Source organism: Nelumbo nucifera, chromosome 1 (genome assembly GCF_055504915.1).
Source record: "Nelumbo nucifera cultivar China Antique chromosome 1, China Antique-T2T, whole genome shotgun sequence".
NCBI classification, from domain to species: domain Eukaryota; kingdom Viridiplantae; phylum Streptophyta; class Magnoliopsida; order Proteales; family Nelumbonaceae; genus Nelumbo; species Nelumbo nucifera.
This window is the reverse complement of record NC_142649.1, coordinates 162,255,927-162,282,504: the sequence shown is the minus strand read 5'-3', so window position 1 is coordinate 162,282,504 and position 26,578 is coordinate 162,255,927. Positions and strand designations below refer to the sequence as shown.

The window sequence follows — 26,578 nt, the reverse complement described above, 5'->3', positions numbered from 1 at the left end:
CATGGATCATATAATTCAAAATGAAAAGTCCAAAATGTAGAATGGGTTACCAGGCCCCCTCTTTAACAAGAAAATAACATGCAAAGCACAGAAGAGGGTTTAAACATATTAAAAAGGCTATTAATCTGGAGACTTAAGGGTTGGTTTTAAAGTTGGTGCATACTTCTGCAAAGCAAACCAAAAAAAAAAATAGTAGTATAGAAGGGAAATCATGATTTTGGCCAGGGAATTTCTTTCTTTCAACTGGTCATAAATTATCAATGAAAAATTAAAGATGTAGAGATAGTAAGAAGTGCTTCGATAAGTACAGCCAATTCCCAACTTTCAAATCTTCCCTGTTTTGGTTTTGAGCAGCTGAATAGAGATCTGGGGAAGAGTCTTTCAGAGGTGTAATCACACCACATGTCTATCCAGAATTTAGTTCTGTCACCTTTACCAACGTTTTGATAACTTTTAAGAACAATCTGACACCTTCACAATACTTTTCCATCGAGCAAAGCTACAAGGTAAAGAGGTCCCATCCCATGTATCCATGGTTTAAAATGTCCCTAATTTCCCTAACATTTCCACAACATATTTCCATTTCCATGGGTAGCAACACGAAATTTTACTGGAATCGACATGTTCCCCAATGAACACTATCAACACTATGTGGAGTACAAGAGATTATCTGCACAACATATTCCCATTTCCACTTCCATGGGTAGCGACATGAAATTTTATTAGAATCGATATATTCCCCAGTAAACACTACCAGCACTTTGTGGAGTACAAGAGATAGTATTATAACATAAGTTGGCGACAATATTGTACATATGTGTTGTAATAACGTTATAGACCACCTAGCTTGCATGATAACCACTTCAAGCTAGATCAATATTCATTTCAAACATGAAGTTAAATATTAGCTTCTGTTTGTGTAATAGATTACTTGGTTGATCTATTACACCCATTTACATTTTCCATGAGTTTAAATTTTGCATTCATTCATTCTATCATGAAGCTCTAAATCTTAAGGTTTATAGGGCAACTTCAAAATGTATTTTTTGTCTATAACCTTAGTTTCTTAGCTTTGTTCAGTAATTTGGAACAAGATAATAATTTAAAAAGTGTGCCTATGCTTCTTTTAACATTTCATAAAATATCATTCTATATTTTTTTCAGTAAATATCATTCTATATTTTGCACATTTTAAAATGTGTCCACCGTGTCTATAATTTTTACAATATTTCAATACGATATTTCCAACATTTTCTTATATTTGGATTTTGGACGACTGACATTTCCACCAAAACCGATGTTTTAAACCTTGCATGTATCCAGTGTCATATTTGCAATGATAACCTGCCTCCACAGGCTGTTCAGCTCTGAGTTGAATCTTCATAACCATTTTGCCAAGAGACCTGCATTTAAAGTTTTTAAAACATCTGATTCCCAAGCCACCCCTTCTTTTTGGTTTACAGACTGATTTCTAGTTCACCACATGAAACTTAACTCCTCCTTCCAACCAGCTCATAGGAAATCCCTCATTTTGTATTCCAGTTTTCTGGCAACATTACCAGGTATGTGAAGGATAGATAGAAAATAAACTGAAAGGGCAGATAAAACACTCCTGCACAGTATAGCTTAGATCCCTTGGAAAGGTATTTGGATTTCCAAGATGATAATCTGCAATCAATTCTCTCTAGAATGGCAAGCTAAGATATGTTGTGTGCATCTTACCAATGTTACAGCCCAAATATCTGTTAGAAGATCAACCTTTGCTGAATCTCCCACCAACATGATTTCACTCTTGGCCATATTGATATAAAGCCCAGAGACAGATTCAAACCAACAAAAGATAAATCCCAGATGGAGTAATTGATCCATTGTTGGTTGCTCCTTTTGATTCAACTTTACATTAACAACAGGATAAAGACAAATATCCCTGCCCCGTCTCATTCAACTTCCTATAGAAAATTTGCCACCAAGGAGCATTTTGCTTTATACTATACAAAACAGTGTAGGAGATCCTGTTAAAGGACAGTAGCATGTCCAAAGGAACAGAAGATTTTTTATCAAGAAAACCAATTAAAGAACAGAAATCAAAAGAGATAATCGAAGGGAAGAAATTACTAATACTGTTATTGGTTGGGCTTTCTAAAAGAGATCTTCCAACGCCCAAAAGCTCAAAAAAATTCAGGCTTCCAGAGAAAAACATAAAGCTTTGAATGCCTGGACCGGCCAATTGGATCGGTTGGTTGGCTACACAAATCATGTTTCACCATTGCTTATCAGAAGCAATATCTGCAAATAATTGTGAATCCTAAAATCCTTTGTCAATATCTCAACCCAGATCAATCTGTATCTTCACTAAACTCTTCCAGCACCATAAACATGTATGAGAGATGGTGGAAAGAGAGAAAGAACGGCAGATTTCCCGTTAATCTTTCTACAAAGCCCTGGTCAGGAATCAAGTGGAAAGTCATCACACTGGAGGTGTGTGGAGAAACCCAAGCTTCTGCTGGCAATGAACAGAATCCCTACTCAAGATCTCATTTGAAGAAAAGAGGTTTCTTCTTGGCTAACAGGTGTGTCCCTCTGCGAAATGGATTCAGAAGATGTGATGCATTTGATGATCAGCTGTGTTTATGTGAGCTGCATATGGTTTATTCTACTTTTGCCACTTCAACATGAGTGTATGGGATCCTCAGCTGCCCAAGGATATCTTTGAAAAGTGTCCAGGAATCAATGGGAGGAAGAAAGCTGAAACTACATGGAATTGAGTTCCATTCGCAATCTGCTGGGAGGAGTGGAAAGGGAGAAATAGAAGATCCTTTCCAAACAGGCAAGAAAGAAGCGGCTTTGTGCTGTTATTTGATCAAGACTGGTGGAACGGATGTTGATTCTACCAGAATTCAGAGACTCAAAGAAAAGATTTTGGTTCTGATTTCTGGATTTTTTGTCTTTGTTAAATGATGCAAGAATATATGTTTCTGTCTGTTCATTTGTTCTTCTTTGCATTTCATTTCCTGTTAGCTGAGTTGTAGGTGATGCCTTGTCACCTGCTACATTGTACCTTCTTCACATTTAATGAATTTTCATTTCTATTTATCTAAAAAAATTGTATCAGATGACTTCTTTTTACTCGGGTAACAAGTGTTCTTGTGTACATCTCCAAACCATCTCAATTTACTTTTTTTTTTCATTTTTCACTTATTTGAGTTATTCCAAGATTCTCAAAAGTATACTTGTTTTTAATTCTATGCTTTCCTATCTTGCCACCCATCCATCTCAACATCCCCATCTTCATGACACTTATCCCATATACAAGATGATTTTTAAATGCCTTATACTATGGTCAATACAACATTAGCAGCCCTACAAAACTATCCTTCCAATCTGATTGAAATTCGTAAAGATAAATAGGTTAAATTATGCAGCAGATGAGTAATGAGAATAGTAGCATATTTACTTGCCTTTGCTCAAAAAGGGAAAAAAACAATGAGAACAAAACATCAACATCTTTATGACCTAGACCATGGTTTGCAAAAGGAAACACAATACTTTTTTTATCAGTCAAGGAAAAGTAGTGCTTCAAAATCTAAAAATAATGTACTATGTTTCTTGTCAGGGAATTAGTTCCTTTAATTTATTTTTGTTCTTAATCACTGAATCTAAACATTTTTGTTCTGCTCCAGTGATTTCCAACCTCCATTAAGGACCTTTTTTTTATCAATAACAACAGATTTCAATAAATAGGAATAAGCTTACAAAGTAGAGGAGCTAAAGTATCTTAACTCCCCAAGAAAGTGGGCAGGCACCCAAAAGGAAAAGAACATTTACAACTGAGCCCAGAAACCAGAATCCCAATTCACCCCTTGCCTAGCTAATCCATCAGCAAAGGAGTTTGCAACTCTCTTTACCCAAGTACACTGAACTTCCATGTTCTTGATCAGCCATTTGAATTTTCTCTTTACCCAAGTACAACCTCAGAATTTCCTTCTATAATCAGTTTCTTGGCATTCAGGTCTTTAGCCCTTTGTACACCTTCCAAAGCTGCTAACACCTCAGCCCTTAAAGAGTCTCCCACTACAATTGGGCCAGAGAACATAGCTATTACATTCCCTTTCTCATCTCATAGCACCCCCCCCCAATACCCGAAGGCCCTGGATTCCCTATGCTGCTGCCATCAAAATTTAGGTTGATAAAACCAAGAGGTGGAGGGTTCCAGGTGGGATTCAAGGTCTTCTTAACTGAGGCTGAACTTGCAATTTCTTTCCATTTTCTTAACATATCATCTGTAGAATAATTTGTGAACAAGTCCATTGTTTCCAACCAATGTATTACCCTTATATGGATCACTTCTAGCATAGTTTCCAACCTTCTCTCCTTTTCTGAAAAAATCCTCGAGTTTCTTTCTTCCCATACAGTCCAGCAAACAGCAGCTCTCACACATCTCCACATGATCCTTGCCCTTTTTGTTTGGCAGTTGAAAGAAGAGGAATTAAGCAAGCTTTTGCACATTCACTGGGGAAAGCCACCTGCACCCAAACAAAGAAGCAAACCATTCCCAAATATTTTTTGCCAAATCACAGGATATTGATAAGTGGTAACCAGACTCACCAGCAACTTTGCAAAGAACACACCAGTGAGGAGATAAACAACTATTGGGTCTTTTTCTTTGAATCAAATCACCTGTGTTGACTCTTTCCAAGAAAGCTTCCCAACAGAAACCCCCAACCTTCGAAGGTATAGGTTGACACCACACTTCTTTGGAGGGGAATAACAAGACAAATAGGAAATGTCGGTTGTATTAGGGCTTTAAAGGAGGAGGCACAAGTAAAGGAGCCTGAAGGAGACAAAGTCCAGATCCTACTATTTGTATTTGTAGGCTCCAAGAAAACCCCATCAGGAATGGACATGAGAGTAAAGGTACTATCCAATTACGTGTCCCTGAGAGCTCTTCTCAAACCCAAGTTCCATCCAAACCTAGAAGTTTAGTTCAAGGGCACAAGGAAAGTGGCAACTGGTTCATTTTTGAAGGTAGAGATAGCAAAGAGGGCCGAAAATTGGTCTTTCAAAGGAGAATCCCCAACCCAAACACGTTCCCAAAACTTAATGAGATTACCCGAGTGCAAGTCATACTTGATCAAAGGAGAAAATAAAGGCAGAATAGTTTGGATTGATTTCCAAGGTGATGCTCTTGTAGTCCTAGCCAGAATCCCAGAGTCCCGTCCATTCTCCACAAGCCCATGAATACTACTTATTATCTTGGCCCACAATTTTTCCTTTTCCAATGAAAATCTCCACAACCATTTCCCTAGTAGAGTCAAGTTTCTCTTCCTTACATTCCCAATGCCTATACCTCCATCCTGCTTGCTCCTACACACCACCTCCCACCTATAACCATGTGGTCATTTTTCTCCTCCCCTGGCTCCCAAAGGAAATCTCTCATTAGCTTTTCCAACTTGCTAGCCACCTCTGCAGGCACCTTAAAGACCAATAGGTAATAAACGGGCAGGTTAGCTAATGTAGACCTAATTAGGGTGATTCTTCCTCCAAGAGATAGATAATTTTTCTTCCAAGATGCAAGTCTCTTTTCAAACCTCTCCACAACTGGAATCCAAAAACTTCCTTTTTGAAGATTATCTCCTAGAGGAAGACCAAGATAATTCAAAGGTCAAGTTGACACTACACATTCCAAAATGTTTGCACATGCAAGGATATCACTTTCCCCACATTTACACCAACACAACTTTTCAAAGTTCACTTTCAGATTTGACATTTGCTCAAAAAGTTGTATTGAGAGTTTCAAATTCCTAATCCAATTCAAGTCCCCTCCCTCGCAGAAGAGAATCGTATCATTTGCAAACTGCAAATGTGTGAGTGGTGTGTTCTCCCTACCAACTCTCCACCCTTTGATTAGACTCCTGGAATCTACTCTAGAGATCAGTCTCCCTCAGACTTCAGCAACCAAGGTGAACAAGAAATGAGAAAGGGGGTCTCCTTGTCTTATTCCTCTCAATGCCAGAAAAAAGCCCACCACCGTTCCATTTACCAAAATAGAGTAGTGGCAAGTCCTAATACACCCCAACACCCACCTGCACCATCCTTCTCGAAACCCAAAGTTGATAATCACCTCCAGCAAAAAGAACCAATCTACTAAATAATAAGCTTTTTTCCAAATCAAACTTGCAAACTACACCCTTTTTCCTTGATTTCTTGAAATTCTCCACACTCTGATTTGATATAAGTATTTGATCAATAATTATCTGCCTTCCCCTCACAAAAGCTCCTTGGTTATTTGCTACAATGGTATAGAGCACCTGTCTAATCCTAAGGGACAACACCTTCGCAATAATCTTATACAGACTATTTACTAGACTGATTGGTCTATAGTCCCTTGGGTTTAGGGATGTCAATGGGTCGGGTAAAATGGTAAACCCGGCTTGACCAAAACCTATAGGGTCGGGTTAGGGTCAACTATATTTGGTTTAGGTCGGGTTAGGCATTTTATTCTTTGACCCAAGTCGGGTTCAGGTTTTGACTAACCCACCCCGCTAGGTCATGATACCCGCATATATACCAAGTATTTATATGTTGATTTTGATTTTCTTCTTTTTTAAATGAAAAAAATAACACCTTCGAATCTATAAAACAATTTCCTTATGTAAATTAATGTATTTTAGGTCTTCAAAATGTGTTAAAAATACATTTCAAATTATATGAGTGAAGTCGAGTTAAACCCTATAGGGTCGAGTTCGGGTTGGGGTGTTGGAGGGTTGAGGAAAACCCATGCCAAATCCAACCCGTTGACATCCCTACTTGGGGGGTTGCTTCTCTCTTCTTGGGAACCAAAGCAATGAAGGTTGAATTCAACCTCAGGTTAATCACTCCTCTTCTATGGAACTCAACAAAAACCAACATTAAATCCTATTTCAATATCTCCCAACAATCTTGATAAAATGCCATCGTAAAACCATCTGGGCCTGGTGCCTTTGACCTATCCATAGAAAATACCGCCTCCTTTACTTCCTCGACATCAAATTTTCTCTCCAACCACTCCCTATCTTTTAGACATAGATTTGGCCATTCCATCCCCCCAATCCACACCCTATTACTTAAAGGTCTTCTAAAGATAGATTTGAAATGATTTGCAAAGTCCCAGCAATCTCACCCTAATTAGATAAAGTTATCCCCTCCACTTCCAAACTTGAAACAAAATTTTTTCTTCTTCTCCCACTTGCTACAGCATGAAAGAATTTAGTATTCCTATCCCCCTCTTTCAACCATTTACACCTTGATTTTTGTTTCCAGCTAATTTCCTCCTTGAACAAGTCATCCTCCAATTGTTTTCGCAATCTCTACCTTTGTCCCTTACTCCCTTGTCCTCTTGTGTAAGACAACCCCTCCCCTCCTTCACATCCAGATCTTCCAGTTATGCAATCACAGATTGCTTCCTTACTTCCAACCTCCCAAATTCTAAAAGAATCTAATCCTTAAATTTATCTTTCAAAAATAGTAGCTTCTATGGAGCCTCATCCCATTCCATTCTACTATAGGATCACTCTCTAGCCACCATTCCTTGACTTTATTAATAAAACCCGGGTGGTGTAGCCACATATTTTCAAATCTAAACGAGATAGGCCCTGTATTTCCCAATTCTTCCTCACCAATCACAATAGGCCAATGGTCCGGAGTTACACTTGGAAGTGCTCTAGAGGTCAAACTCCCCCAATGATCTTTCCAATCAGTTGAAAAAAAGAAATCTATCCAGCTTAGAACAGATGGGATTCACTTGTAGGTTGGACCATGTATAGTTACTACGCGACAGAGGAATCTCTTTGAGTTCAAAAACATCCACAAATTGATTAAATTTCCTCATGCTTGTAGTCATCCTCTGTCTAGGAGTATTGTTTCTTTCGAGAACCTGATTACATTAAAATCACCTCCTAGACACCAAGGTCCTTCCCACAATCTCCTGATATCCCCAATTCTTCCCATAGTTTCCTCCTCTCTCTATAATCATTAGGCCCATAAACATTTATTAATACCCACTCAAATCCATCCTCCACTTGCCTAAACTTCAAAGACACTGAAAATTGGCCTATCAACTCCTCCAATCCTATTAGTACCTCATTCTTCCATAATGTCACTATACCCCCTGCAGACCCCCAAGAAGGTGCAGTAGCCCAACTGACCCCCTCTGGTTCTCCAAATGCTCCTACCCCACCTAACATCAAAATCTGCTCTCTTAGACTCTTGCAGCATAACTACATCTGGAATTAACTTTTTAATTGCCTATTTAATTACTGCTCTCTTTCTAGAACTTCCCAACCCTCTACATTCCAACTGATCACTCTCATTTTGTTCTTTGTTTGCCCCTAACACCAGTTAGCCATTACTTAATCCCTTTCCTTCTTTCCCCTTTGACACCAAGATTTGTGTCTCCTCCAATATCCCTCATCAGTCTTTTAGCCTCACTCAGTTTCCTCCTCCTCACCTTAACTTCCTCCTTTTGAAAGAAAATTTTGAGATCATTCAGGTCTTTCAAGTTACACCCAAGTTTCCCCACAAAGGCTGCCACAGAATCCTCATTATTCACCTCCCTTTCACTTAACTTGTTGGTACCTCCTTCCTAACTTGTTCCCTCACACCCTCCTACACCCTTATTATCATTTCCTTACTTATCCCATCTGCCATCTCCTTCTGTATGTTGTTTTCCTCAAGTACATCCAACAGCCTCTTTAACATTCCCCAAATTCTTTCATTTTACATGCTTAAAATTGAAATCTCTAATTTGAAAGAGATTGGTCTCATGGAGGCATTTTCCCTTGGCAATAAGGTGGGCCATAAGGCAGGATATAAAAAGTATAATATTCATGGGCAGAGGCTGATCAATTAATAAGTCCAGAGGTATCAACGATGATTGGAATGACCTCCCCTTGGCTGTGTATTCACAAGAGTTACAGGGAAGCAATTTATGCTTCATTTTGTGAGTTTGAATCCCTTTTGTTCTCAGCTAATACTATTTTTTTTGTAGTTAAACCATGCATAGCATCTTGGTGTACATAGAAAAGAATTCCTTTTGCTATATTTTTATTTTGAATAATATATTTCCATTACCTTTCTCAAGAAAAAGGGAGTGGACTCACAGATAAGTGTACCATTCACTGAAAACTTCCCTTTTAGATGGGAAGATTTTCATAGCTTAGCCTACCATTCCAAATATTTGCCATTCTGTTTGAATATGGCCATTATGGATAAGGATAATATCAAACATCCCAGTTTTAAAATTTCATTATAGCTTTACAGATCAAAAAATTCATGTATGAGATGAACTTATAGCTCCAAAGAAGTAAAAGAATTACATAATAACAGTATTATGCCAATAACATCTCTGCTTTTAAAAGTACAGCATTAATAGGTCAAAAAAAACAGAAGGTAGATTACCTATAAATATGTGCCAGGACAAAAATTTCCACAGTCCTACGACCAAGTTCAGTAAGCCGTCTCTCATCGCGCTCAGTTGTATCCTTGTTGGAGTCTTCTCCAGAATTCCCTTCCTGCATATCAAAGCCATTAACTGAAAATTCCTTAAAAAGGAAATATTGCAGCTTCCTGCCACTCCACCCAATGGACACAGAACCCTGTATTCATGGCAGGGGAAGTAACAAACATATCTACAGACTAGGACTGTGACGAAGATCAAATCAAGAATACCAATAGAAGTAATTGTAAAGACATTTGCAATCTTCTAACTTGGAGGACAATGACTTAAATTTTGTAGCGGGTTGCTTAGAGTGTCCTATCATCCTTGGCCATTGACATATTTAGGTCTTCCTTTAGGCTCCAACCTTAAGGAAAGTAGATTCTGGAACCCAATTGTAGAAAGATGTAGAAAGAGATTGGTGGCTTGGAAGAGGAACTATATTTCACTGGGAGGTAGGATCACCCTAATAAGATCAATATTGGCTAACCGACCAATCTACTTCCTCTCTGTGATTAGGATTCCACCAAGGGAAGCGAAAAAAAATAGAAAAAATCATGAACGGTTTTCTTTGTGTGTAAAAGCAAGAAAGAGGGTGGTTTTGGAATTGAGAATGTGAGAAAGAAGAACATGGCTCTATTAGGGAAGTGGTTATGGAGATGGCCTTTAGAGAGTGATAGCTTGTGGCATGAGGTGGTGAACAATATTCATGGGAGAATTTTCCACTTACTAAGGAAGTTTGATGTCAACCAATTCCTCCAAAAATTAAGGCTTATGGAAAAGTTAACATTCTGGACTACCTACAAAAGAAGAGGCCTTTTGTGTATTTCCACGAGCTGGTGCACTCTATGTAAATCGGATGGCGAATCTTATTACCACTTACTAATCTCTTGTCCCTTTGTTGCAGATATTTGGGACTGGTTTTTCTCTTTGTTTGGGTGTAGGTGGAACATGCCAGTGGAGGTTAAGATGCTATTTGATCCATCTACCTTTGTGTGGCCAAAGAGAAGGGAAGAATAATGTGGAGATGCACAAGAGTAGCAGTGATTTGGACCTTATGGGAGGAAATAAACGCTACGATCTTCCAAAAGAAGCAGAGAAGCAAACAAGAAATTATGGACTATGTATTGACTAGAGTTATACATTGGCTACTAACTTTGGATCTCTTTAGACAATTCTCCTTTGATAGTATTTGGAGGAACTGATCATCAGTGGCTTCTAGTTCAATACAGAAGGCTAAAACAAGGTTGATATGGGCACCTCCTAGTGAAGGTTTTTTGAAATTTAATTTTGATGGAAGTAGCAAAGGCAATCCAGGTCCTTTTATAGAATTGGAGGAGTCATAAGAGATAGGGAAGGGAATCTGGTATCACTTTTTTCAGGACCGGTGGGGAATGGAGACTCTACAAGGGCTGAACTGTTTGCAGTCTTACAAGGTGTTCAGATTGCAAAAGAAATGAATTTGGAAAAACCGGTGATTGAAGGGGATTCCAAGGTGGTGGTGGGCTGGCTAAAAGACCCAGATTCAGTGATAATGGTGCTATCGAGACGAAATGAAGAAATTCAAATGATTAACACAGCAGATGAGCTTGATTAATCAATGGATGGGGAGGGAGGCTAATGCCATGGCCGATTCATTAGCTAAGCAAGGGGTAACTAGGGATCAATTGTTTTGGGCTCAATTGTAATTCTTGTGCTGTATTTTCTTTATGAGTGAGGCTGCATCTCGTGCCTCCATCGGGGAAGCTTGTAGCAGTTGCTTATCTTTACTGATATAATGAAATATTAATGAATTTTTACTTATCAAAAAAAAGACATTTGCAATCCTTGTTTAGAAGTGCCATTTAACATCGGAAATGTATGTTATAGCTCCTATGTCCTACTAACATCTACTAACATTGATCAGCTCTGTATTCCTTGATTTTTCTGGTGTGAGAAATCGAAATGTGTGCTAGGATGCGGCTGGGTGCTATCTTAACACCTCCGGGTTGTATGACTCTTCTTATTTTAATGAAATCTTTTATTCTGATTCTTCAAAACAAATTAGTAACCATACACTGGACATTTTCTCCTAATTAAATAACTACTGTTCACTTATACGGACCATATTTTCACTTTTCCTAATGATGTACAATGCAAAAGAATGGTTATTGCATTGCTGTAAGACTGTAACTAAACATTATATGTGTTGATAGTTTTGTACTCACAAAAAGTAACTACTTTTAATAATTTACCAAAAGTGGCTACTCAAAATTTGTAAAATAGACTACATCAGAGATCTCACTTAGTACAAAGTACAAGTGAATTTTTTTTTTTGATCAATAACGCATTCATTAGCAATTTCATTAATTCAGGATAAAGATGATTACAAAGAAAAAGACAAGCACTCTTGTCTTCCACATACAGCTAGAGAACTTAAGAAAAGAAGAGGAAATGGAAACAGTAGTTTACAAATTGGCCCCAAACATTGAGTCCCTTTCTACCCCTTGTTTAGCTAATCCATCAGCCAAGGAATTAGCCGATCTTTGAACCCACTTCATCTTCACTTCCATCTCCCTCACCAGCCACTTAAACCTTTTCCTCTCATTACTGTAATTCCATAGGCTACTGTTATCTTTATTCAGCCACCCTATTACCACCACCGAATCCCCTTCAATTATGATTTTTCTGATATTCATCTCCTTAGCTTTCTGTATCCCTTCCATAACTGCATAAATCTCAGCTCTAAGGGAGTCCCTCACTCCAATTGGACCCGAGTATAATGCAGAAATGACCCCATTCTCATCCCTGAAAACACCTCCAATCCGACTGTCCAGGGTTCCCTCTACTACTGCCATCAAAGTACAAGTGGAATTGATCTATCAAATTTACAAAGAATCACTTTTCTTAAGAGATTGTAAGGTAATCTTCATAGTTCCAATATCAATGGGTAGGAGTGCAACTCGTGCAAGCTGCAACAGGTTTTAAGGTCAACCCTAAGTTTTGAGCATAAGGTCCAAGAGTGAGGTTAAAGCCTGATCTGTGTGTGTGTTAATGCATTCAGTGAATGTGTATATGTATGCATGTATGGAACCTTGCACCACTATCTTTTTTTTATCGGGATTCAGTCCCAAGTCTCTGCTACGACCAGCAGGAGACCTTACCAACCAGCTGGTTAAAAACCTTGCAGTTGCACCACTATCAATGAGGAAGCATACAACATAAATTTCAATGCCCACATGCCACATTTTTAAAACAGCAAACTTATAGAGTTAAACCTCACAGAGTATCCAATTTAAAGTTATTTATGATACAAACTTGCAAACTAAGAGGCAGAGGAGAAGGTAAGGATGCAGAAGGTTCAACCATTGCATAGATAACCAGCTTCAGAAACAATAAAGTGGAACCAAAAAAAAAAATACTAGAATACCACATCAAACGAGTCATATAAGAAGTATCTGCAAGATCCCTAGTACATAATTATACAGCTTACTTTTGTACGGTTCTGAGGACCCTTCTCATCCTTTGGAGGCAGAGGCTCCATGGCAGCCCTCTCTAGTAGCAGCAACACATCATCCGCTAATACAAACATATCTTTCTCAACACAAACAATAGGAGCTGGTGGTTCCTCGGTATCCAATAGATTTGCTCTCCCTTTTTTGTTCTTACTCTGGTATTCAAGAGCCTTCAAACCACTATAGAGTGAATCCATTACCAATGTAGATGTGACTTCCTTCTCTATAAAAAACTGCTTTACAACAACTTTCAAGATCACATCAGTTTTCTCCCGCGACATGCGATGCCTAGCATTTTGATCAACTCCTAACCAAAAAGCACAGAAGCTGCAAAAATCCAAGCAGTAATTCTTTGTTAAAGAAAAATATTGACCCAAATAAATACAATTGAGTTGCATAAGAACACTACTGGTAACCAAACATAACACAGAGAAAGTTCTATTAAATAGTGTATATTGCAACAAGCAGCTCTATGTAGCAGAGTCTTGGATGTTTTTTTCTTTTTTTTTTTGTGTGTGTGCTGAAATCAACAGCAAGTAGATACCATTCCCAAGGGATCTGACATCTTTCTGTTAATGGCTATAAGACAGTGTTCTTTAGAACTTAATAAGAGATCAAAGGGAAACATATTCTACCTTGACCACTTCACTTTGTCCTCAATCAGCTTCGCAAGCTTACCTCTCCTCTCTTCAACAAAGCGCCGACAAATTTGTTCTACATTTGTTAGATATACACGAACCAGTTCTCTCCTATAAAGACAATCAAGGCAACGAAAAGGACGGTGTGCTTTCTCCCTTCAATAAAGAAAAATGCATAAATAAACATAAACAAAATTGGTTATCAAAATTATTAATTTTAACTCCACAAATGAAGCAGAAAGATACATAAAACAGATTGGTTTTAACAAAACATTCATGAATTTTACGAGCTAACAAATCTTTACACTTTAACAAGATTTTATTGTATTGATACATTTAAAAGGTGTGTCCATTTGATGCACAAAATGTATGTAAATGACAGCCCAGCACAGTTCATTGAGTTTTTTTTTCACTTGATAGGTATCAACAAGTATATATACACACACATTTAGTACAAATAATAAGCACTACAGAAAAGGCACTGTTTTAACAATAAGAACCAAAAAATGTATGAGGCAAGAAACAACGGAGCCCTTGTTGCAATGAGTTAGCAAGCCCTTCACACACCTGAATTAGCAGGCCCATCCACAAAGCAGTTCATCTCTCAAGAGACCCAATTTTTAAAAGTGAAAAGTGAAGGATCTAGAGACTGAGGCTGGAGGTGCAAGACAAGGTGTATTTATGAAAAGAAAAAAAGAAAACTTAACATGTAACATGCAAACCATAATTCTGAAAGAAAACAAACTCATGTTAGCTTAGCTGAAATGGTTAAAGAATGCCATATTATTAACACAGTTATTATCATTGTAGGTTCAGGTCAAATATAGAATAAAGTTAATAAACTATGTAGAAGTTTATTCATCATAGCTAGAACCTATAACATAGAATTCACCTCAATGTTGCATCATCATCATCATCTAAGTCATGTCCCAACTATATGAATCGGCTACACAAATCCGGTACCACCATTACATCCAGTTCAGTACCATATCCATTGTTAAATTGTGAACCCTTAAATTATTTCCCACTATATCAACCCGTCCTTTTTGGCCTGCCCTGGCTTTTCTAGCCCCTTCAACTTGTAAAAGATCATTTTTTCTTACTGGTGCTGTAGGTTAACTCAAAGCATAACAACAACCCAGATTTCATGTAAGGTGCACCCTATAAACTAAGTCTTACCAGTGATCCTATGCACCTTTCAAAACACTTAGGAACCTGCTTAATTTGGACCAAAAGAGAGGCTAGATACCCCTTATAACATAAATGAAGTGGCCAAGGATCCAACAAGCCCTGCCAATTCTTTAAACTCCATTTATTGATAAAAAACAATCATTAACTCCATATGCTCTCCAATCACCGAAGGGACAATGCAAAATTCTTTAACTAGCTGTTTCCATGCAGATTTGATAATCAAGTTGTTTAGGGAAGCTCCTTAAATGACACAATTATCTTCCGCATGACAAACTAATTCAGAGTCCAAAATGATAGCTGGTGTTCCTCTCCCCACTAAATCAAGAACCAACAAAGTTATTACCCAATAAACTATCATCCACAAAATGAGTACAAGAAAGCCTTCTTAACATTTGCCCACAGAAACAATAACCTATAAAATTATGAGATGGCTTCCATGATCTATTCTGATCATGTCTAAGATCACAAACCATAACAAAAACAACACAGACTTAGATATCAGATTATATGTAACCAGCAGCAAATGAGCAATGCAAAGGTTAGACTCATTAAGAATATCCACCCTAACACTATAAACCTAACGAGTCAAAATTTTTGTTGGTTTTCTGGTTAAAATTCAAGGGCACAAGTACCACAAAATGTAAACAATGAGATAGGACAAATATAAACTAAGGATAAAGTCATTTGTGCAAGGCAGATCCATGTTCGCAGATAGCTTCACACACTTGGGTTTGCAGAAGATCCCTGTTCATTTTAGTGGCAGTTGTGCTGGGCTTGTCTTACTATTGGGTCCTTTCCATTTGTGTTTTTTCTTGTTTCTTTGTTTGTGTAATATAAAATATATTTTCACCACAAAAAATATTTTTAATAGTGTAATCATGGATATATAAGTCAAAAACCTGATAACTTGGACCTGAGCCTTTATGACAAGAGTGTCGGCAACAATGAACCCATCTAACACTTTCGATAATTCCATAAATTTTTTCCACCCCCAGTCATGTTCTTTCTTCCAGAAGCGATGCAATGTATCTGCAAAATTTCAAATTGTCAGCCCTACAAGCATCAAAACAAACTAACCTGGTTTTGTAAATTGGGTATAACACATACCTGAATATTTAGATTTCTTTGGATCTTTATTTACCACAGCTATTGTAAACTGTGCAAAATGACTCCACCCTGCTCCAAACCAAAGAAGAACCACATGATTCCAGAATAGTAAGAATCAAAAAACACTGATAACCTAGAGAAGATGAAAATCATGATTATGGATTAAACCTGGGAGAAGCTTGTCATGATTAGCAACACAAAGAAACAATGATAGATGGTTGCAAACATCACATCCTTGTGGGTAAATTAAAATATACCTGCAAAGCAAATACGAAATAAGAAAAAAAAAAGAAAGAAAACTTAATCAAAATTGACAAGTATAGCAAAACTTGCATGCATGAGCAGCATTTGATGAATGGTGAACTCAGGGATGAATGCTGAAAAGTTTCCAAATTGAAAATCCTCCTAAATCTAGGGCATTTTTTGCATTACAATAAAAATTCTAAGGGTAAGATAGTTACACTGGAATTAAATTCCTTTTAGCATTTAGAGAGGAGAGGGTGAGTAACTGAATGCCAAAAATTCAATTTTCAAATTGGAACCTTTTCATCATTCAGCCCCTAGTTCATTTGTTACTAAACTAACATATGTAGTGCCTGACCTGAATGATGACTTATTGCTTTGGCTTCTAGTAGATAAAATAATTAAATAATAAAACATTTAAGGGTATAAAAATCAACTCAATTTCAGCTTGAGCCACTAAGGAGCTCACAACCTCCTTAATAATTTATCCACTTAAAGATAAAGCAACAAGTCATTAAGTTCAGCCATTTTAGTTGTTATAAAAAGGCCCCTTAGTGTTCTTAGGACTTCAATGTACATCAAGCATATGCACATGTACAAACAGTTAGGTGTATACGTGCACAAACTGCTTTTTGTGACATATGTACTGCAAACAAAGTGCAGATAATAAATAAAAAGTGCATAAGCACAACATAAACCAGATAAAATCTCATACCACTTATAGCCGCCAACCTCAAATGCATTACTCCGAAGCTCCCTCTTGCTAATCTGTGAAAAGTTCTCTATCTTCCACGTAAACTTTCCATATAGTTCAGATGGTTTCGGCCCTACATAAAAGTGAATCCAGCTTAAGAAGAATTTCAACAGAGCATTCTAGTAAACAAGTTGATGCAATTCTTAAAAACTTTGTGACATAGACAAAGTACGACTCATGAAAAGACATTCTTCAAGATAAAGTTGGAAATGTCTTTTCACAGGTCCCACCTTGTATGCAAAGCAACAAAATGAAGAAGTTGCATATACTCATTGTTTACTAGCATTCCTCATTCTAACAACATGATAGTATACATAACTTAACGAAGGTGTTTAACCAAGAAGAAAAAGAAGAAGAAGATGCAGAAGCACTAATGTCCTTAAGGCTTAAACCTCACCAGGAAAATGAACTATATCAGAATATATTTTTGGTAAGATACAGAAAAAAAGATCACAATCTAGATAAATAATATAGAAGTACACCCATACACAGAACCAAAAACAGTGACAATAAAGGTGACAATAATCATTATAGAAAAATGCTTATTACAGACGTCATACCATTTTTTATCAATGAGTAAATATTTTATTAATCCCAAAAATAAGAGTTACAGGAGACCCAAGGAGAGGCACAAGATGCGACCTTTCCTTTAAGATTGATTACAGCAATACAAAATCAGATTAAAATGATTACAAGGTAGCCCAAAATAAAGAGTCCCGAGAAACCCACTGTTTAGCAAGTGAGTCAGCCATCGAATTTGCTGATCTGCCTACCCACTGGACTCTAACTGTCATATTTCTCGTTAGCCATTTGACTTTTTTAAGGAGATCTCTATAGCCCCAAATCACAGAGTCCAGATTCAAAAAACCATCCCACCACCACCTGAGAGTCGCCTTCAATAAGCAAGTGCTCTATCCCTAACTGGTTTGCAAGCTGGATACCTTGTACAGCAGCGAGCAATTCATTCACAATAGAGTCTCCCAGACCCACAGGTCCTGAGTATAAGGATATGATAATACTGTCTCTATTTCTCAGAACTCCTCCTATACCCGAAGGTCCAGGGTTATCTCTGCTACTCCCATCAAAATTCAGCTCAACAAACTCCTCCCCAGGTGGAACCATTGTACCAAAAGTCTTTTCTTTTTTTCTGATAGAAGTACTAGCCACTGCTAACCAACTCCTCCACAGGTCATCAAAGGAATAACTAGCAAACAGGTTTAATGTTTTCAACAACTGAATTGCCCTTGTCAAAACACAATCCTTAACTTCTGATACGCTTCTTTCCTTTTCAGAAAAAAAATTCTGGTTTTCTTTCTTCCCAAACAGTCCACAAGACTGCTGCTCTAATACACTTCCACATAATTCTCCCTCTCTTTGTGTGCCATTCAAAAGTAGACGGACTGAACAACAAGCTAATATCAGATGGCAGGTTCCACCTACACTCAAACAGCCCAAAAATCCAATCCCATAAAGCTGCAGCAAAGGAACAAAAAATCAATAAGTGGTAATAGTCCTCACTTTGAGCGTTACAAAGGACACACCAATTCAAGGATAAGTACCAATTTGGTCTATTCCTTTGCAGGTTTTCAAAGGTATTAATCTTACCATAGTATACTTCCCAACAGAAAACAGCAATCTTTGGGGGAATGGGTCTACCAGACTTCTTTAACTGGGAAAGTCAGGGGTGCAGAAGAATAGCAAAGGGATTTGAAAAAGGAGGGGCATTTCAGGTTAGGGGTCCAAATTCTTAAATCAGAATTGGGGGGATTCAAACAAGTGGACTCAGGTGATGACAATAGTTCAAAAACACAAGCAGATTCACCATCACTTAACTCTCTTTGAAAACCAAAATCCCAGTTCAAAGCCAAAGGAGAAATCGAGGAAGAGATAAATTTGGAAACTGGATCTTTCTTGTAACGAGAAAGGGAGTAAAGAGATGGAAAAAAGGTCTTTAAGGGGTTGGTTTCCCACCCAAAGGTCTTCCCATAAAATAACATTATTTCCAGACTCCAGAGTAGAAATAATACCTGACCAAACTGAGAAAATGGGGAAGGATCCCATGTATAGCCTCCCATGGTGTTGCAAGGGTCACCCCTCGAGATATCCCAGCATCCCATCCATTCCCCGAACAGCCATAAATGCTAGTTACCACCTTGTCCCACAATCTCTCTCTCTCCAAAGACCATCTCCATAACCACTTCCCTAGCAGAGCTTCATTCCTAAGAACAAAGTTACCTAGCCCTAGTCCCCCTTCTTCCTTGCTTCTGCTAACTATCTCCCACCTAATCAAATGGTCTTTCTTCACTTCCCCTGGCTCCCACAAAAAATCACGCATCACTTTTTCTAGCTTTTTAGCTTCCTTGAGGGTATCCTAAAGGCACCTTCCCTGACTTAACCCATTGGCAAGAGAGTTCACCAATCTTGGAACTCACTTCAAAGAAGATTCCAAAGACTGAGATTCTCTAATCTGGTGCCTTGGCATCAAAGGACCATCTTCTGATGAAAGCATCCAACCTAACAACTTGGGAATCTCCTTCCCAAGTCTAAAATCACCTTTTCCAAACTAAAGTATAACCCAGCTTTAGACCTTTAAAAATAGATTATATTTCTGCCTAAATAGCACTTCCTTCACCATTCACCAATCAACTCTGAAAATCTTAAAATCATCATCAGGTCCTCCATAAACACTTGCACACCTCATGGGCCTAGATTACCAAAAAAGCATCTTCCAAAGTTGAGCTTAATAAAACCACTCCTCCAGGTTATGCCCACCGAATATGGGGAGCAAAACCAATTGGATTTCGAAATTCTTTGAAGGCTGAACTGTTGGCTTTATTGCAAGGCCTCAGGTTAGCTAAGCAGTCAGAATTTAGGATGATTGAAGTGAAAAGAGACTCACAAGTAGTCATATCCTGGGCTAAATCCAATATGTGTATTCCTTTTCTTTGGTCCCTTCAATATGTACCAAGGGAAGTGGAAACAATTGCAAAAGAAATCACGGTTAAATTTAAATGGGTTAGAAGGTGTGCAAATGGTTTAGCTGACTCCCCAGCTAAACAAGGGGCTATGAGGCAACAACTGTTTTGGACATCCATGCAACTTGGATTAGCAAAGTGGGATCGACACTCTGATTAAAAAGCTGTACTAATCATTTCTTCATTCCAAATTTTAATAAAATCACTTTTCTACTGATCAAAAAAAAATATGTGGAGCAAAATTTTAAGGAAATCCTATGGGTACTATTCATAATGTTATTTTCAGTATTAATGAAATAAAATGCATATAAGTTTTTATCTTCTTTCTAAATACCGGCCAATGGTGACAATGAGATTCAAGTTTGCAGAACATAGTTTTTTTTTTTTTGGATAATTACATTCACCAGTTCATGATTGCCAATGAGACATTTTGGGAAACAATTTTTGGACAACATAGAAAGAGAGGAATGAAAGAATTTTCAATGAAAAAGCATACTTAAAGAGCCAATTATTAAACACATTTCAGCAAAAATGGTGCATTGGATCAAAACTTTGAGTATATATGATCCTTTCATGTATGGCATCTTATAAAATGGAATTGAGTGGCTTTGTCCTCAACATTTAGGTCTACAGTCTCATTGAAATGGTATCCAGCACTTGGTAACCAAGTCAAATTAAAATGGAATTGTTGCAGCACTTGGTAACCAGTCTCGTTAAAATGGAATTGTTGCAGCACTTGGCTGCAAATATGGTTACCCTAGAGTTACGATCATATGATTTTTTAGATATTGTCACAGATCTATAATGTTCATTTCATATACTTGGGACCTATAGGGGACTCTACAAGGGTTAAGTCATTACCAGTAGTGCAGTACTACAGCAATGTTTATGGTTGAGAGTATCATTATATGTTAGAAACATGATGGTAGAAGAGAATTCTAGAGTGGTTATGGGTTGGAAAAAGAACACCAATCAAAGTCTATGCATGAATCAGAACATCTGAGGGTGATAGGAAAGTTAGCAAGGGAAATTGGAGCCAACTTTTTTTGGGTCTATGGATCAGAAACGTGTTTGGCTAAAGCCATGGCCAAACAAGGGGTAAATAAGATAGGTGGCATATGCCAATCTACTTTGAGGGATGCTTGGTATGTTTGTGATCAGCTCATTCTTCTTTATCATCTAATAGAAATTGATAGTAACAAATAAAAAAATAGCAAGGAGACGCTTCCTTTGGAACATTAAAATCCATAATCTCAGAATCCTTAAAGCAATGGATAGTTGGAACCAGTACTCAAGACATTTAATTGGCACTTAGGAATTCAAAATTTACAATCTACAACAACATCTCCAAAGCATTAATCATAGTCTTGTAAACTTGCAAATCAGGCACACAAGCGAGGCAAATTTCAAGGAATGCACATTGCCTAAACCCAGGTGCAAATCCTCTCAAAAGGCATATGTGTGGCATGCCTTGCACCTCAGCCCAGGAATGTAGCTTTTTTAAATATTCCTGTCACTTTTTATAGAATATTTTGTCCTTTGCACCTTTGTCATGGTTTGTCAACTCTTAAATTACCTTTTTAATGCTGTGTGTATACTAATAATGGTCTATTAAATTTAAAAACAACTGAAGCCTTAGTTCCGGCAAATAGGATCTCAAACAGAAAAACTTTCATTAAAGAAGCAAAAACAGGACAACCAATATCTGGACCTTCATCCTAAAAGAGAATACACTCTGAACAAAATCACAAAATCAACCCCTTTATAAGCCAAAAATTTAGGCTGGAGGCACTGCTCTAACCTCTGCATAGACTTGTTTGGGCTTGCCTCAAGGCCTCAAGGGGCCTTTTCAGAGGTAGACCACCAATCTCCTAGGGTTCAGATTGGAAGATGTTTAAGTTTAACATCAAACTAGCTACTTTAAGTGGCACAACCAGGAGATAAATAAACAAATTGAAAGTTTGACATGCTTGGACTGTTGTAGTAAAGTCCACTTTTTTTTGCTTTCACCTCCACATTTTCACTCCAAATATGTTTATATATTATGCTTATGGAATTTAATTTGAACCAGTAGGCTTTTTAGAACATTTATTCTTTTAAATCCATCTTTGCATCTTTTTTATGTATTATTTTCTTTGTTGAAATTTTTTCAAAATTTTGTACCTTGCCTCAAAAAGGAGTGCACCTCACCTTGTGCCTTGCACTTTCATAACACTGTCAGGAAAAAAGTGGCTTGGTTGGCAATTAAACCTTTGGAGTTAACATTCCGCTTCAAAGTATATTCACTTCTTATGACCAGTAAAACAAAGTATAGAAATGTTAACTTAACCACCAAAAAAAAAGATAGGTTTAACTAGGTAACTTAATCAATCAGGAAAAAAAAAATTAGCTTCTCCATCTTATAAAATAACCTTTTCTGATATATAAACAAATATAGGCCACATATCCCTCAAAGTTCCTATAGTGGGAAAATTGATTGGGCAATAAGTTGGGCACCATGCTGTTTCTGTTGTTGTTTAATTACTTAGAAACATGTATATACTATATAAAACATATACTTGCCTTGGGTATCATGCAGGTCTTGAAAGTTAAATCCAAATACATATATCTTTTTTTTTTTTTTTGAGAACTGTAAAGTAAAGTGCTTTCATTAAAAAGATCAACAACAAAAAAAAAACCCTGTACAATGAGAAATGAACAGAGGATATACAAAAAACCATCTCATCCTGATACAGACTTAATGCCCCCAAACAAAAACAAAAACAAAAAACAAATACCATATATCATATATGGTTAATACTTATTTGCAGACATGCATAGCACATGCTCTTACACTAGTATGTCAAATCTAAAAACTCTAGAAGCAACCTACTGCTTTTTCCCCTTTTCTTCCCACTATAGAACCATCCATTTGATAATGATTTTTTTTTTATAAATTCCATTTGGTAATGATTCTCCGAACTATTACTTTATTATCTATGTTGTTGATCTTGTTAATTGGAATTTTATGTTACATGGATATTTCAAAACAGATAAATACCCATTTCAGTCACACACATACACCAGTACCAAGTTACCAGCATAGCATTTGAGAGGGTTCTTTTCTTTGCCAAATCCATAATATGTGTCTAAGGAACATCACACTCTTGCAATAAAATTTGATTGCATTAATATATAATTCCAGCAATTATTCAACTATCCATGTAATATTAATAAGATATATCCACAAGTCCCCAAATCCTATTTTCTTGAGTTTGTTTGATCCTAACACCGCATACCCATAGTTCAAAGCAAGGTTCAAAGAATCAATACTGGCCGATACGCCGGTAGGGTGCATATCAGCCAGTATCGATCCTTTTTTTTTAACTTTTACTTTTTTTATTTTGGTTCAGAGGGGCCGGTTTAAGTCCCGGCTACCCTCTGAACCAGGCCCTGACAGCTAAACCATTTTTTGAACCTTGGTTCAAAGTATCAATACACCTCTGTGTATTGGCAGAGGTGTACTGGTAAATTAAACCATGCGCTTTTTATGTTTTATTTAGTTTTTTTTTCAAATTTTGGTTTTTATATATATAAGGGGTTCCCAAAAACACCTGTTTGGACCCCAAAAGATATGATATGATACGCCCAATCATATTGTATCGATACTTTGAACCTTGCTCGTAGCTATGTCAAATTCCAACACCCATACTCGTATCCATGTAAAATAATTGGAGTGACATGCCTACTATACACTTCAGATGCAGGCAGCTGCCTTTTCTTTCTTTTGTGAGTAAAACTGGAAATGTGGTACCTCCTACAAAATTTCTCTGCAATCACATTCCTACAACTCAAAGTACTTTCATTTCTTTTCCTCTGGCAAATCTTAGCAGAGAAAGCTGACAATATCCTAAACATTACTGAACAGTGCAATCTGCCATAATGGAGGAAGTTAATGATGCACCAATCCATTACAGAGCTTGTACTTTCCCTTCAAGTAATCAATGAGTTCACAGACTACCATAACCATTGATTCAATGTGCAATGACATATCTTTTCTCTCTCAGCCTTTTTTTCTTTTTCTTCTTTTCCATTTTAGGTAGCTGGCTTGCCAGTCAATAACCAATTGCTATAAATGGCAGAACCCTTGGGAAATGCAGCTAATTTACACATCCAGAGTATGGAAATCCAAATTGGTAAGCAAGGGGAAATAAAAGCATACCACAATCATCCTCATCGTCAGTGTCCCAGTATGGGGGTGAAGTAGATGGAGTTCCATTCTCCACCTGCTCAGAGGACCGCCATTCCGCAAGAGCTTCCCCAGATTGGCACCGCTGCCCACTTGAAATCCCCTCCGAAGACTTCCCAACCCCGCAATCAACACTCACATTCCCAGCCATAACCCACTCAAGAAATTTCTCCTCAGTACCCCTTCACCTGCACCAAGCAAAAAACAATAATCCAAGAAGAAACTAATAGTAGTTGCAACTTAACTCCCATGGACTCAATTGGGAAATCAAATTTCGCAACAAATAGACATACTAAGTATCTTCATCATGCTAGGCTACCAGCTAGGAACAGAATTAAAAGAAACACAACAATAAATTGAAAATATCCAATCGGTAGAAAAAGTATAAACATGAAAATTTCCATTTCCCGAATAAAGAACCTCTTTATAGATAAAACCAAAACAACTCCAGCATTTCCTTTTAAATTGATTCAAAGAGAAAGGGCGAAAGTGAAACAAAGAGACATTTTGCATAAGAAACCCCTTGGACCCATCCGTTAAAGTTACCGGAACCGAAAGCCAACATTCGAAACAACAACCCAGTAAACCCTAATATAGAAGAAATATCTCGATAAACAAAACACGAAGAAAAAACAACAAAAAATTAAACAAAACACGAAACCCACATGTAGGAACCTAATTCATGAACCCCAAATCAAAAGAGCCACAAAAAGTGCGTAGAGAGAGAAAGGGAAAGCGCAGGCAGATTCGGATAAACCCTAACCAAAACCCAACCGCACCAAACAAACCCGCATGAATCTAGAACAGGAGCCAGACGAATAAGAATCGAAACCAAAAAAAGCAAGAAGAAGAACAAAGTGAAGTTCTGGAGATCGAATCAAATACCTCCAATGATGAACAAAGTTCGTCAATGGCGAAAAGAAGGTTTTTTTCCCTTCCGCGTAAGGCGTAAAAACAGAGAAGAGAGAAGAGATTGGGGTCGGGAAGGGCAGCAGCTGGGCGAAGGCTCAAAAATGTAAATAAAAATTTTTATTAACAATAAAGGAGATATGGGAACAAGCCAGGGCTCCTTTCTCTCCCTCTCCTCCCTATCTCTCTCCTCTCTCTTTAACTATTTTCTCTCTCTACACAAAACGCAAAATGAGGCTTCTAGCTATAGCATATAAGCCTACGACAAAATTTTAATTTAATAAAAAATATTGAAAACTGAATTATAATTTAATGAACTTTTTTAGTATTTAATTATTGACAAAAAAGATTAATAGCTGCCACTGAGCATTTACTCGTTTTCCTTGCATGAATGATATTACACGTTTGTTAGTAGATAGAACATGGAACAGTGAAAATAAGTTTTCTCTGGTTGTCCATGTTCGACAGCCTGGGCTGACAATAGGGATCTTTATGCGTGACACATTTCGCGTTACTTCAGCCAGCCATGCATTCAGAAACGACCCGAACAATGTTGGCAGCCCAGGCTGGCGAACGTGGTCAGCCAAAGCTTTCTCTACAAAGTTCGCCCTAGTTAATAGATACTGTGTGGGGAAAGAAGGGAGACTAGGGGAAGGGGCGGTGAGCTCTTTTATTTAATCGTATAATGGCGTGGCTAATTTGAGCCGGGACGTATGTACGCTCGCTAGCTGACAAATGTGCAAGTGGCGTCGACAAATAGGATGAAGGGGGAGGGGCGAGGTTGACGCCACGAGATCGAATCCCTCGCATCCCACACATCAGAAGAAGGAAGTGTTTGGATTGAAATTTCCATGCCACGAGTTGGCGAGATTTGTTTTTGTCCTTACGTAAATGACTGTCACAGCCAGGTGGATTTGGAGTTAGCGCGCTGACTGGAATTTGTCAGCTGCACGGGTCTTAGGATTGTGTAGGGTCTGAGTTCATCAGGATTTAGGCTTCTCTATATATCCACGTTATTGAGCAGTTTCTGAAATTACTTCAATTCCTTGAATTGAAATGAGAATGGAATTCCAATTCCTTCGAATTAAGATGGGAATGAATACTCAAATTTGAACCACCACTTCTCGTGTTAAATTTTCTAACCCTATAAGCTACAGAGCTTCCCGATAACCTTATCCCACAATGCGCATCAAAGGACATTTCGTTTTTTGGTTGTGCTCGCCAAAGGACCTGATAAGTTGTATTGCTTTTAAACCAACTAGCGGAGGGGGCTGCAAGGCAAAACATGATGATAAGTCTTGCCAAAGGTATATATAAATATATACACGATTCTATGTCTTACTTTTCTACTTTTCTAGCAATGATAATTTGTTAGATTATTAAATTATTAATTACTTTAATAATTTAATAAAATAAGTATATAAATAAATAAATTTTTATATATTACCAACACACTATTGGTAAAGACTATCTCAAATTATTTAATTAATTAATTTAGTGCAGTTAATGGGTCAAGTAGAATTATTTTGCTACAAAGCCCATGAATAATCTTAGCCCAATTTGTGGC

General features: G+C 37.5%; 2 protein-coding genes across 3 annotated transcripts in view; both read right to left on the bottom strand.

The window, feature by feature from the left end:
* Positions 1-25,244, bottom strand: part of LOC104610076 (TNF receptor-associated factor homolog 1a-like) — a 31,586-nt gene extending 6,342 nt beyond the window's left edge. For both annotated transcript variants that reach the window (XM_010276554.2, XM_010276555.2), the window contains exons 1-9: positions 24,988-25,244; positions 24,076-24,290; positions 16,861-16,972; positions 16,071-16,159; positions 15,903-15,971; positions 15,695-15,824; positions 13,602-13,760; positions 12,945-13,293; positions 9,436-9,548 (exon numbers count right to left, since the gene is read on the bottom strand). In XM_010276554.2, coding sequence (XP_010274856.1) covers positions 9,436-9,548; positions 12,945-13,293; positions 13,602-13,760; positions 15,695-15,824; positions 15,903-15,971; positions 16,071-16,159; positions 16,861-16,972; positions 24,076-24,253 — 1,199 coding nt within the window. In that variant the 5' untranslated portion in view covers positions 24,254-24,290; positions 24,988-25,244. The remainder of the gene's footprint in view (positions 1-9,435; positions 9,549-12,944; positions 13,294-13,601; positions 13,761-15,694; positions 15,825-15,902; positions 15,972-16,070; positions 16,160-16,860; positions 16,973-24,075; positions 24,291-24,987) is intronic.
* LOC148804078 (uncharacterized) lies at positions 17,588-19,167 on the bottom strand. The gene is made up of 2 exons (XM_088895036.1): positions 18,927-19,167; positions 17,588-18,372 (listed from the first exon to the last, which is right to left on the bottom strand). The coding sequence occupies exons 1-2, from the start codon at positions 19,014-19,016 to the stop codon at positions 17,731-17,733; spliced, it is 732 nt and encodes a 243-aa protein (XP_088751162.1). The 5' UTR covers positions 19,017-19,167; the 3' UTR covers positions 17,588-17,730.
* Positions 25,245-26,578: the final 1,334 nt, after the last annotated feature.

Coding starts and splice junctions, on each gene's coding strand:
- LOC148804078 (XM_088895036.1), bottom strand. CDS start 19,016: ATGGGATGCTGGGATATCTCGAGGGGTGACCCTTGCAACACCATGGGA. Junction 18,373..18,926: donor CATTTTCTCAGTTTGGTCAG/GTATTATTTCTA, acceptor CCTTTGCTGCAG/CTTTATGGGATTGGATTTTT.